General features: G+C 41.0%; 1 protein-coding gene across 1 annotated transcript in view; it reads left to right on the top strand.

Annotated features, from left to right (window-relative positions):
* Positions 1-13,637, top strand: part of Usp54 (ubiquitin specific peptidase 54) — a 95,142-nt gene that overhangs the window by 36,796 nt on the left and 44,709 nt on the right. The window contains exons 4-6 of the mRNA XM_059273807.1: positions 10,290-10,424; positions 12,618-12,731; positions 12,858-12,940. Coding sequence (XP_059129790.1) covers positions 10,290-10,424; positions 12,618-12,731; positions 12,858-12,940 — 332 coding nt within the window. The remainder of the gene's footprint in view (positions 1-10,289; positions 10,425-12,617; positions 12,732-12,857; positions 12,941-13,637) is intronic.

The following is a 13,637-nucleotide window of genomic DNA, read 5'->3' as shown; positions in this document are numbered from 1 at the left end:
TTTTTTTTTTTTTCTGGCTATTAATGACATACATGTTTGTGTTTGTTAATGTTTTAGCTTATTAAATTTAGTATATAAAATTCTTATCTCATACTTTTTTTTTCCAAAACAGGAAAGTTCAATTTTCCTTTTTGAAGTATACTTTAACACCCTACAAATTTTGTGAAATCAGATTTGATTATGTTGGAACATAATTGTTCACTTTTTTTCTTATTGTACATGTTCTTTATTCTGCATATATTTACATTTCTTTTGAATATTTACATAATCATGGAATTTTTATATGTTGAACAGGCATACATTCTCCTTCAGTAGATACAGCTGAACAGTTTTTTTTTTTTTAAATATAATTCTTTATGGATTCTTTGGGTATTTCACATCATGCACCCCAGTCCTGGGATTTCAATGTGCATGGTTCCTATTATCCCTTGTGGGTAACATGGGGCCATGAACATCATCCCAGACCCCATCTGCAAGAGGAGCATGGACCCAGACATGCCCTCAGCAGCATTCTCTGGGTAGACCAGGCTGGCCTTGAACTCAGAACTCAGAAATCTGTCTGCCTCTGCCTCCTGAGTGCTGAGATTAAATGCGTGTGCCACCATCATTTGGCAAATTGTTTACTTTTAAATCTACATAAAAGGTGCACACACACACACACACACACACACACTAACCTCACTAACAAGTTCCTAGATGAATCAGAGGCCAGCCAGCTCCATATCCATGTTTAGATGAAGGATTTGCCCTCTAAGTATTGCTGAGTTGCACACCCCATTCTTTTTCTAGGTACATAATTTTACCTTGCAGCACCTCCTGTTGTGAGATATTTGTACACTGTGAAGGTGTATTACTGTGGTTGGCGTAACAAAAAGCTGAACAGCCAGTAGCTAAGCAGGAGGTATAGGCGGAATTTCTGGGGAGAGAAAGGAAGAGGAGGAGGAATCTAGGTGCATGGGAGATGCCAAGAGACACAAAGGAAACAGGAGGAGCAAGATGGAAGGGAGGAGCGCCATATGATAGACTGTAGATTCATAGAAGTGGGCTAATTTAAGTTCTCAGAGCTAGTGGGACCAGCCAAAGCTAATGGCCAAGCATTCCTAATTGGTAAGAAGTCCCCTTGTCGTTATTTGTGAGTTGGTGGCTGACAGAAAAGCTTACTACACCTCCTCAAATGCTTGTCCCATGGCCTTTGATACCTTTATTATTTTTGTTTTCTCCTGTCCTCTCAGCATCTGTCAGTGTTCTTGTGTTTTTGAGCTTCACCAGTTATATGTTGTATCCAGTGCTTCCAATTGCTTTATGGTGGTTTGTATATAATAATATTTATGATTCTTTTCTTTTGGTACAATGAAATACACTGTTTTTCCCCTGTGTTAATTGGTATTAAATCTATATAATTTCAGACTTTAGTTCTGGCATGCTGATTCCTGGTAGTGACCTTTGTTTTAAAGAATTTGTGTCGGCTAGCGGTGGTGGTGCACGCTTTAATCCCAGCACTCGGGAGGCAGAGGCAGGCGGATCTCTGTGAGTTCGAGGCCAGCCTGGTCTAAAGAGTGAGTTCCAGGACAGGCACCAAAACTACACAGAGAAACCCTGTCTGGAAAAAACAAAAACAAAAATAAATAAATAAATAAATTTGTGTTAACAAGATGGCTCAGTGGGTAAGGGTGCTTGTCATCAAGCTTTAAGACCTGAGTTTAATCACCAGTACCCACAGGGTAGAAAGAGAGAATCAACTTCTGCAAGTTGTCCTCTGACCCCTACACATTTGCTGTGGTGCACTTGTACCTACACACATGTATACACACATACAGATAAATTAATTAGTTTAAAAAAGAGAAAATTGATAGTGTCACAGCATCATTTTGCTTACTCTAAACCTTGATGCCTGTCAACTCTGATTTAACAAGTAGAAGATTGTGTTGTACCAATTACTGTTTTTTTTCAAAACCCAACTTATTCCTATCTATTATGATTAAATGACTTTTCCTGGCCTAAATTGTCATCACCCGTAGCCCAGCAGCCCTGCATTCTTATTGTTCATGTTGGATTGCTCCTGCACCCCTGACCACAGAGTCTAATGTTGGTGTTGGCATATTTGTTTGTCTCTGTACTTAGTATGCAACAAAGATATTCTTCTTCTTCCAGGGCTTGTACTTGGGCTTCGACAGTGCCAGCATGTAGGACAGAGTGCTTCTTGTTAGAGGCAGACAAGAGTGTTACTTTGGTTGATTAAATTTAATTTTTTAGTTAGTGATTTAAAAAAAAAAATCCTAGAAAACAGCTAAAAAGCTGGAGCATGATGCCTAGTGGGGTGGGGTGACAGGAGGAAGTAGGTTTTGTTTTATAAGATGCCTGAAACTTCTGTATTAAGAGCGCAATTCGACTGTTTAGCTGTGGTTAATTTGAGAATTTAGAGGGGAAATCCTTCAATATCTTTTGAGTTGTACCATGTGACTGTTCCTTTTGAGTACTGAAAGATTAGCACAGGGAATAAAGTGATTGAGGAATTATTCACTGTTCATCATTAACCCAGTTTTTCTAGACTATAGCAATGGAAAGATTTTTCATTATTCTTCATGACCAATATCAGAGAGTAAGCCTGTTAACCTATACTATTCAAAGCAGGAAATTAGAGTTCTAGTTTGCTCCCTGGAAATCTTAGCTAGTAAATGAAGTCTACACGTGAGGAAGTCAGTCTTTGTCTATTCCAATTACTATATACTTGTGTTTAGCTTCCTTATTTTGATTACCTATGGATATGAGCATAACTGTGTTGTTAAGTCCTCCTAGGCTATTGCTATTCTAACTATCTTCAGCTGATTTTACCATTGAGATAATTTGGGTAATTTAAACTAAATCCTTCATCCTTTTTAAAATTTGGAGTTCAGATTGCACATTTTAATCCAATAGAAGGGTGTAACTACAAGTGAAAATACAGAAATCATGATTAATTCTTTTTTTTCCTAAATATATGACAGTCTAAACTTAATATAGACTTAGAATCTTTGCGCATATCCACAAGAGTCCTTTCATTCTTTCAGTGCAGTAAGTGGATAAGGTATTGATTCTAATATAGTGTTGGTAATTTGTGAGGAACCTCATCTTTTGTTATGGCAAAGTTAGTAAATTGACCATTGTGTTGTATAAAATATCAACATCAGTTTATGATTTCTCACTAGAAGCAGTGCTGTGTTCTGGCCCATCTTTGTCTGTGTCCATTATCTTGAAGTTTTGGTGTTCTTGCCGCTCTCTGCCTCTGTCTTTGTGTGTATGGAAATCTCTGTCTGCACTGGCAGCAGGAATAAGTGTGATAGGTAACTTTTAATGATCTTTATCCTTTCCATTCTAAGACCAAAAGACCAAAATATTGAATATTTAATTCAGTATCAATTGAATATAAGTAAAGACTTAAGCTCACCAGTAGATATGACATTGATAACAATTTAAAGGAAGTAATAATATAGGATATGTGAATGCTTTTCTAATTAAGAAGTCTAGAAGGTAGCTCTTTTTAGTTATAAGGGGATAGAATCCCAAGGGAGACAATAGCCAGTTGTTCTCTATGTTCCCTAAAGTTGGATCAAATATTTTTATAGTTAGGCCTGATAGTACATGCCTGTAACCCCAGCACTTGGAGGCTTAGGAAGGAACATTACAGAGTTTGAGACCAGCTTGGTTATAATAGTGAGTTGGAAGTTATTTTGGGTTACATAGCAAAAAGAACTCCCACCCCCCCAAAAAGAGTCTCTATTAAACTGGATGATTATCTGATGATATTAAGGAATTATTATTACCCTGTTTAGAGGATGGTATAGACTTTTTTTTTTAATAAAAAGTTATTTTTTAGAGTTATATTCTGGAATACGTATAGATGAAAAATGTCTGGCATGTGCCTCAAATGATCTGGAGTAGGATACATATACAGACAAGCAACATGAAGAGAATTAAATTAGCCACAAACTGGTCATTGTTGAATTGGATCATGGACACATGGAAGCTGGTCATGCTATTCTGTCTGCTCCTGATGTATTTAAGACTTTTCTGTAACAAAATGTGAAAAATCTTTTGTTGGCATTTAGGTTGCTTCAAAGTAAATATGTGCATGACCTTGCCCTGTCTTGAAGGGGAACTTACATCGTTCTTTGACCACACAAAATCAGTGGAAGTTGTTTTTTTCTCAGCCATCAACAAGCCTCAAGGACTAACTCCCTTCCACTTCCAGAGGCTTATGTTTACAGACTAAGGTTGTCTATATTTAGATTCTTTGATTTCCACAAGGTATAGGCAAAGAATGATCATGAGAACCAAAATGCTAAACAAATTGGGAAGCCCGGGTCAGAACCGGAATCCTGAAGATCTGAGCAAATGTCAGGCAGGTATATGATGCCTTTGCAAAAGGTATTGCTGGACACCTGTGAGTGATGGAAGTTGGGCTGCTGATGGGAAGACAGTCTAACTCCTCAAGCCCTTCAAGTATGACAATTACTGAGAGTATAATCTCTTCCTGAACCTTACTGTCTCTAATACTTAAGAATTATTTTAGGGCCATTTCTTGGGAACCTAAGTATGGACCAGGTCAGAGTCCATCCACCTTGCCAGTATTTAATTAAAGCTTTCTTCAAATTTGGCTTTGAGTTGTGGTAGAGGTCTTATTCTCGATCAGTGGGATTAACATTTTGTGGAGGTCTCCAGCAAGAGTCAGCCCACCCACCCAAATTCTAAAGCTAGACTTTCACTCTGGAACTCCAGGGCTGAGGGGCCACTTCAGGAGGCATGTGTGCCAGTTATTGGGGTGAAGTGCTGTGTTGAGAAGAGCAGCAAGTGTCTGCGGAGGCCTCCCGAGGAACGGAAGGTAAGCTTGATGGTTCTAGAGTCCACTGCCAAGGAAAACAAGATGCGAGGCCTTCTCCAGGCCACCCTGCAGACGAGAGGCACACAGCACACCAGAGCTCTTGAGGACACTGGCTTCAGTGGCAGCCCTTGGGGAGACCTGCTGGTTGGCTACAGTTTCAGCCATGGGGACATGCAGCCTCCTGCTACCAGCACCCTCCAGAGTCTGGGAGAGTCTGTGGCACAGACCTTGTCTGAGGTATCTCCTTCCCCCAAGCAGATGGGTGGCTCCTCTCCCCAGGAGGGCCAGTGTGACAAGGAAGCCTGAGGAAGCCACTGAGTGTCATAAGCAAGAAAGAAATAAATGAGCCCAGACATTTAAAAAAAATGATTTTAGATGGAAAGCTAGATATTCTGAGAGAGAAATAAAAAGCTGTTCTCTGCTTAAAGCAAGGGTGTGTGGTTTGGGGGAAAATGACTTCAGCAGCAGCTGCATTTGTAGATGCCAGAACACAGAGACTTTGTGTCTTCGTGGCACTGTGTCTTATTTACATGGCTTTTGCTAATCCAGATAATTATGTGCTCACGTGGACAGAGTTGTCTGCCACTTGATCCAAGAGAGATGGGTGGGGAAGCACCTGCTTCTAGTCATTAGAGTCTTGTTATTTTTGTACGACATCCAAGAAAATAGTTAACAGATAAAAAACATTTTACTATTTCATGAATGAAAAGGACCTTTAGTTTCCTCATGGAGGGACCGTAGACAGAAACCTGAATGGTGTTGTGTTGTTTTGGCTTATCAAAATGGAATTGTTAGGAACCCACAAGAAAGGATGGTTCCTGGGTTTGAGTTCTTCCTGTCCTTTCTCTCTCCCTGCTGTAGAACCCAGCAATTGGAATAATACCAGTTTTTGTTCCTTATTGGTACTGCCACCTGTTCTTACTGCTGAACTAAATGTTCTTGGCTTTCTGTGGTGTGAACAGGATCTCCCTCTGGGAAAGGTGGGAGGAGGGTGGAAAAGGGAACAGGAGGAGGCCGGTTCCAGGCCCTGTGCTCATGTGAGAGGGACACACAGGGTTAGTGTGCTGCCCTAACAGAGGGGCTTTGTGCTTGAGCTTCTTGCAGTTACAGCTCCACAGATGCAAGCTAGAGAGGCCCGGGCTGCGGCTCCCCAGTCCAGTTCTTCCTAGCCAGAGCAGAGCAAGGCTGATGCTAATTACAGTAAGAAAAGATAGAGGAGCCAGTCAAGGGCCATTGGAAACACATTCCTGTACTCAGTGTGGTTGGGAAAGCTGCCTGTGATTAATTAGGAGATGAGAAAAGAATAGAATACAGCATGGAGACATTGAAGCTACTGAATACAAGGACCAGATCTGTTGTTGCCCATCCCCTGTGTGTGCAGACAGAGCTCTGACCTTGGACCTTTCCTTTCTGTGCCCAGATCCTAATCATTTATTTTATTTTATAAGATCCTAATCATTTTAAGGCATGGAAAACCTGCTTTTCTTTTTTCTTTTTCTTTTTCTTTGTTCTCCCTTGCCCCTTTTTCTTTTCTTTTTTAAATTTTATCTGAGACAGGGTCTTACTTTGTACCTCCAACTGACCTGGAACTCACTAGATCAAATCGGTTTGGTACCCATAGAAATCTGATTGCCTCTGCTTTCTGAGTGCTGGGATTAAGCATGTGTACCACCAAGCGGGCTAAAATCCACCTTTCTTGAATGAGAACAGGAGAATAGAAAATAAAATAGACCTTCCTTCCTGCTCACACCTCAGAGACTGAGTCGTTAGCTCAGTAGAAGCATCAGATTGAGGCTCCTTCAGTATAGGACAGTGACAGATGGACAGCTTAGTAACTTCAAATAGGAACAGCTGACACTTGGGGGGCAGTTACTACTGTCACACCTAAGCCTAATCTACGTGTATATCATACACACACACACACACACACACACACACACACACACACACACACGCTAATCTGTATACATCTTATTGTAGACTAATATTTGTAGTGTTATTTTTTTCATTAAGTGTTCAACTAACTGAAAGAGGTAAATATTATTCTTCAGTCTTTTAAAATAGAGAGAAACTGACATCTAGAGAAGTTAAATAGCTTACCCAAGTTCGTGTATCTTGGGTGAAGTACTGTTTGTTTTTGTTTGTTTGTTTGTTTTTTTGGTTTTTCAAGAAAGGGTTTCTCTGTGTAGCTTTGGGGTCTGTCCTGGAACTTGCTTTGTAGACCAGGCTGGCCTTGAACTCACAGAGATCGGCCTGGTTCTGCCTCCTGAGTGCTGGGATTAAAGACGTGTACCACTACCACCTGGCTTCTGGGTTGAAATATTGTTAATTTTGTTTTTATTTATTTTATTAAAATTTATTTTAGATTTATTTTACTTTATGTATAAAATGTTTTGACTGTATGCGTATAGGTGCGCCATGTGCCTGCCTGTTGGATCCCCTGGAACTGTGGCTACAGATGGTTATGAGCCACCATAGGAGGGATGAGAATTGAACCCAAGTGCAAGAGAGAGAGCATCACGTGCTTTTAACCACTGATCATCTGTCTCCAGCCCTTATTTTGATTTTGTTGTTGTTTCTTTTTTTCTTTTTTCCCTTCCTTCCTTCTTTCCTCCCTCCCTCCCTCCTTCCCTCCCTTCCTTCCTTCCTTTCTTTCTTGAGACAGGGTCTTACTATGTAGATCTGGCTGTCCTAGAACTTGCTGTGTAGACCAGCTGACCTCAGACTCACAGAGATCCACCTGCTTGTGTCTCTGGCTCTGGAGCTTAAGATTAAAGGTGTATGCCTGGCCCTTGTTTGGTTTTTGATTCAGGCTTTTACCGTGTTGTCTAGGATCTTGCAATGTATCCTAGATTGGTTCCAAACTTGTGGAGTGCTGGGATTATAGACATATGCCACAATGTCTGGTTCTTGGGAATTTTGAGCCCAGTTTGACTCCAGGCATACTGCACCATGCCTTGTTTATATGGTACTGGGGCTTGAACCCAGGGCTTTGTGTATGCTAGGCAAACACTCTGTAAACTGAGGCACATCCTCAGCTCCCTTCACTGTGTCCTCTCTTGGGTGGAATCTTCAACTTTCTTAAATAGGGTCATTTGAACGACAGAACATAGAAAACAAGTTAACTGTTGTCCGTCTGTCCTTCCTTCCTTCCTTCCTTCCTTCCTTCCTTCCTTCCTTCCTTCCTTCCTTCCTTCCTTCTCCTTTCATGAGATCTACCCATTTCACATGATTGATTGATTCAGTTACTTAAAACATACATTTTTATTGCCTTTTATATAACTGTCATTCTAGATACTGAGAGTATATCAAAGAACAAAAGAGCAAAAACTTAGTTTTTTTCACTTGTGTAATCTAACTAAAATATGCGATATATTAATACCAAGTACAGTGGGGAAAATAGGGAATGGTGGATTTAGGAAAAGAGAGCTTGAAGGTTTTTTGTTGTTGTTTGTTTAGTTGGTTGGTTTTTCAAGTCGGGGTTTCTCTGTGTGTAGCCCTGGCTGTCCGCTCTTTAGACCATGCTGGCCTCAAACTCGGAGAGCTGCCTGCCACTGCTGCTGCCTCCCTGGGATTAAAGGTGTGCATGCCTGGCCCCGAGCCTGCAATTTAAGTAGGTTGATCTAGAGCTACTGTATTGAGAGGTGATGTTTGGATAAAACCCTGCAGGAAATAAGCTGCACAAAGAGACACTAATTCAAGTAAGGAATACAAGTACAAAGTCAGTCCCTGGGTCTAGGCCATCCAGGTAGTTGTAGGATGTAGTGAGAGGCCTTATGGCTGGTGTGAGTGAGTCAGAAGTAGATTAGGTCAAAGAACATGGTGCATTTTCACTTTGGCTTTTACTGCATAAATGATGGGAAATCTTTGGAGGGTTTTCAACAGAGGAATGACATTTGATTTTTTTTTTTTTTTTTTTTTTCTCGAGACAGGGTTTCTCTGTGTAGCTTTGCGCCTTTCCTGGGACTCACTTGGTAGCCCAGCCTGGCCTCGAACTCACAGAGATCCGCCTGGCTCTGCCTCCCAAGTGCTGGGATTAAAGGTGTGCGCCACCACCGCCCGGCGACATTTGATTTTATTACTGTTTTTTGAGGCAGGGTTTTATGTAGCCTAGTCTGACCTCAAACTTGCTATGTAGCCAAGGAGTACCTTGAGTTTCGGATCCTCCTGCTTTTATGTCTGGAACAGCGGCATTACAGGCATGTGCTACCGTGCCTGGTCTGTGCCGTACTGGGGACCCAAGTCAGGGCTTTGTGCATTGTAGGCAAGCACTCAACCAACTGAGCTATATTCTGAACCTAATTTTGTTATTTTTAAAAAAATCATCTGACTACTGTTTTGAGCCTACTGTGTACTTCTTTGGAAACATGGTTCAGTTCAAGAAATGGTTGCAGTTGGATTGAAAAAGATGGGTAAGTGGTTCTTCTAGAGGACCCAAGTCTAGTGAGTTCCCTGAACCTGCTTCAGGCGGCTCACAACTGCCTGTAACCCCAGCTTCAAGGATCTAAAACCTCTGGCTTCCACCCACACCTGTATGTCATTGTACATACCCACACTCACACATAAATGAAAATTAAACCTTAAAAATAGTAAAAAAAAGAAATTGTTACAATCATCCAGTGAAGAGAAGAGTTGGCAGTGAATGAGGTGGTGAGCAATATGAGGTCTAAAGATATTTTGAGTGTAGAAGTACAATTGACAGGATGTGAGTTCTGAGACCAGGATAGGTTCAATCATGATTTTCAAGTTTTTTGACCTAAGTACTGCAAGGAAGTAACTGGAAGTAAACATAATGGAATGCCTATTTCTGGGTGGAAGGCACACAGAGTTTTCTTCTATTATTATTATTATTATTATTATTATTATTATTATTATTATTATATTACTGAAAGAGTATGCATAGTGGGAAAAAGTCCAAAGGCATGTGCCAGCCACCATGCCTGGCTGGTCTCGCATTCTTGATCTTTCTGCCTCAGCTTCTCAGGTGCTGGGGTTATGGACACAAGGCATGGCTTGCTATATTATTTGTCAGTTTGGACAATCTTATATTAGCTGAAAAATACAAAAGAGGGCTAAATTTCATAGTAGGAAGACTCCTCCCAAAGAATAATTGCCAATCCATTTACATGTAGCTTACTCTTTATACTACACATCTACCTTTCTGTTTCAGGAGGTATTGTGTAACTGCATTACATTATATCTTGACGGTGAGTTCTCCTAATGTGTCCTTGATGGCATCACACTCAGATGCAAGATGTATTGCAGAGACATTTTCCTCATTCCAATTTTTAGACTTTATTTTTTTTAAATAGCTAGCTGAATGTGTCTTGTTTCCATGGCTGTCGGCATGAGGATGATAGCACGACAGATTAGAGTTACAGAGGCTTACTAACAGCATTGTGCTTTTTTTCTTGTCTAACCATCCCTACAGGGCATTTTTAATCAGTTTCAGTGTAGCAGTGAAAAAGTGCTTCCCTCCGACGCTCTCCGCAGTGCTCTGGCAAAGACTTTCCAGGATGAGCAACGCTTCCAGCTGGGAATTATGGATGATGCTGCAGAGTGCTTCGTAAGTGCTTCCCTCATGCCCTCTCTGATATGGAGTAGGGCTGTTCATCTCCATCAAGGACTGACTATTTTATGATGGCATTTACTATGCCCTGGTCTCTGCATTGGAACTAGGACTTTCTCAACCTTCTCAAGAGTTCTAGAGTCTACTACTTCAATGTGAATTGCCTAGTAGCTTTATGATTTTTTTTTCCCCTTCAGGCTTAGGGTAGTTTAATGCTTGCCATTACATAAAACAGTGGCTTTTACCTTCAGGTGAATCAAGGCATGTTGAAGTACAAATTGTACTCCCAGAGCTGAACCAATAGTCTGGCATAGGACTGAGAATAGCCAGCTCTAACACATTCCCAGGTAATGCTGTGTTGATGGTGCTACTCTGTCTGGACAACCACATACTTTGATCTTCTCTGTTTCCAACAATATTAAACAGAGACTATGATGTTCTTCATAAACAGTTACATTGCTCTAGTGACTTTAATCCTTGATCTCCCTTATCCTAATTGCTAAATGCATGTGCCGATACACAGAATGCTACAGAAAATCTTTTGAAGTTGGATAAATAGTATACAAAGTTCAGAAGACTTGAGGTCATTGGCTGGTCTTCATAGTGAGTTTAACTATTTATTTCTTTTTAAGACTGAGCCTTATAGTGGAGTCCTTGCAGGACTGGAACTCACCATGTAAATCAGGGTGACCTTAAACATTTGGTGATCCTCCTGCCTCTGTCTCTTGAGTACTATGATTGTGAACGTGTACCACCATACCAGAATTGAAGGCCAACCTTGGATGAAGAGCAAGTTCAAGGCCTATCTGAACTATGTGAGAGCCTGCCTCAGCAGGAAAGACAGACAAGGCAGAGGCCAGTGAGATGGCTTAGTGGCACATGGTTAATGTGCTGCCAGGTCTGATAATCTGAGTTTGATCTTCAGGGCCATAAGGTAAAAGAAAGGAGCTGGTTTCCAAAAGTTGTCCTGTGATCCCCACCCCTATGCTTAGGCAGAATAAGTAATGAACTAAAACAGTACGCTGGATGTGGTAGCACATGCCTTAGGAGGATGTTAATACCATCACTTAGGAAGAGGCAGACACATGGAGATTTCTGTGAGTTCAAAGCCATCCTGGTCTATGTAGCAAGTTCTAGACCTCCCAGGCCTATAAAGTGAGATTTTTCATAATGAGTTTGATTCTGTTTCTGTTTTTGTTTGTTTGTTTGTTTCTTTTTTAAAGATTTATTTATTTATTATTGTCATTATTATTCTGCCTACATGTGTCCCTGCAGGCCAGAAGAGGACACCAGATCTCATTACAGATGGTTGTGAGCCACCATGTGGTTGCTGGGCATTGAACTCAGGACCTCTGGAAGAGCAGCTCTTAACCTCTGAGCCATCTCTCCAGCCCCCTTATTTATTTCTTTTTAAGACTTTGTCTTGCAGTGGAGTCCTTGCAGGACTGGAGCTCTATCTCAGAATAGAAAAGGGGGTTGGTATAGGAATAATGCTGAATGGAAATGTAATATCAAAAGTTTATTTACTGGGATTGAGAATGTAGCTCAGTTGGTAGAGTACTTGCCTAATGTGTGTAGCTGAGTCTGATCCCTAATGTATAAATCCGACAGAAGTGCACACCGTAATTCCAGCACTCATGAAGTGGAAGGAAGAGTATTAGAAGTACAAGGTTATCCTGGGCTATGTAGTGAATTCTAAGCCAACCTAAGATACAGGAGACCCTGTTGCAAAAAAAAAAAAAAAAGTTGTGTACTATGCGATACTGTTTTTTCTTTATATACTGTTTCTGTATATACTGATATATTCTTGGAATGACAATGATAAATGTGGGGAGCAGGCTAGTGGTGAGGAGGTAGAAGTACGGTAGTTGGGTGAGGCTGTAAAGAGGGAGCATGGAGCAGCTCTGTGGTGTCTTGGTTGTGCTTATTGTTACAAAACTGTATGTGATGAAATTGCATCTAGTTACATCCAAACCCAAGTTCATGCAAAACTGGTAAAATCTGAATGATCTATGCCTTACATTAATATCTTCTGTCTGTCTGTCTATCTTTTTTCCTTTAAAAAAAATTTAGAGATATTCCTGCTTTCCAGGAAGGTTTCTGTGTCTTGGGGTGAATTGCTTACAACTGGTCCATTTGGCTTTTAAGTGTGCGGCTTTTATTTTTATTTATTTTTTTGTTTTTGCTCAGGAAAATCTCCTGATGAGAATTCACTTCCACATTGCGGATGAAACCAAAGAGGATATATGTACTGCCCAACACTGCATTTCTCACCAGAAATTTGCAATGACATTGTTTGAACAGGTAGACGTCTCTATCCTCATGTCTTAGACTTTTTCTTGAAGGACATTTTATCTGGGGATGTAGAGTCAGTGGGTTTCAGAACATTGGCTGACTCTGACTGCTTGCTTTGCTTTCCCTCGGTCCCAGTGTGTATGCACTAGCTGTGGTGCCACTTCTGACCCCCTGCCCTTCATCCAGATGGTGCATTACATCTCTACTACTTCCCTGTGGTGAGTTCATGGACTTCTGTTTTTTTCTTTAAGACTCGTTTATTTTTATTTTATGTGTATGAATGTTTTACGTGCGTGTATGTTTGTGCACCATGCTTATGCCTGGTGCCTACAGAGGTCGGGGAGAGTAGTGGATCCCCTGCAACTGGAGTAACAGACAGCCATAAGCTGACATGTGGGTGCTAGGAACTGAACCCGGGTCCTCTGGAAGAGCAGCCACTGTTCTTACCTGCCACTCGAGTCGTTCTTCCAGCCCACTCTTAGGGAATTCTTTATTGTACTGCTAGGCATTCCTTCGGTTGATTGGGTTTTAACTGAAGGCCACCAAATAGCATATATCCTTATGCTGAATCTGTGCTATATTGCAAAAGTCCAGAATTCCTAGGCTTATTAATGGCTAGCAAAATGGGAGGAGAAATGGAGAGTCTGTAAGATTTGAATTTGGAGACAGATACAGAGACTCACTGTGTTTGTAGGACACTGAGGCTAGTCAGGATATGGGGCTGTAGTATAGTCAGCAAATGAAAAATCACACATGCACACCACGCCTTTAATCCCAGTGCTTGGGAGGCAGGAGCTGATGGACCTATGTGTTGGAAGCCAGAATGGTCTACATAGCAAGTTCCAAGACAGCCACAGAGAACTCACAATGAGACCCTATCTTAAAGAAAGAAAAAGAAAATGACATGTCTGAGTT

Source organism: Peromyscus eremicus, chromosome 9 (assembly GCF_949786415.1).
Source record: "Peromyscus eremicus chromosome 9, PerEre_H2_v1, whole genome shotgun sequence".
Classification (NCBI taxonomy): Eukaryota; Metazoa; Chordata; class Mammalia; order Rodentia; family Cricetidae; genus Peromyscus; species Peromyscus eremicus.
Note: the sequence above shows the minus strand (reverse complement) of the source record. Positions and strands in the feature narration are given on the sequence as shown.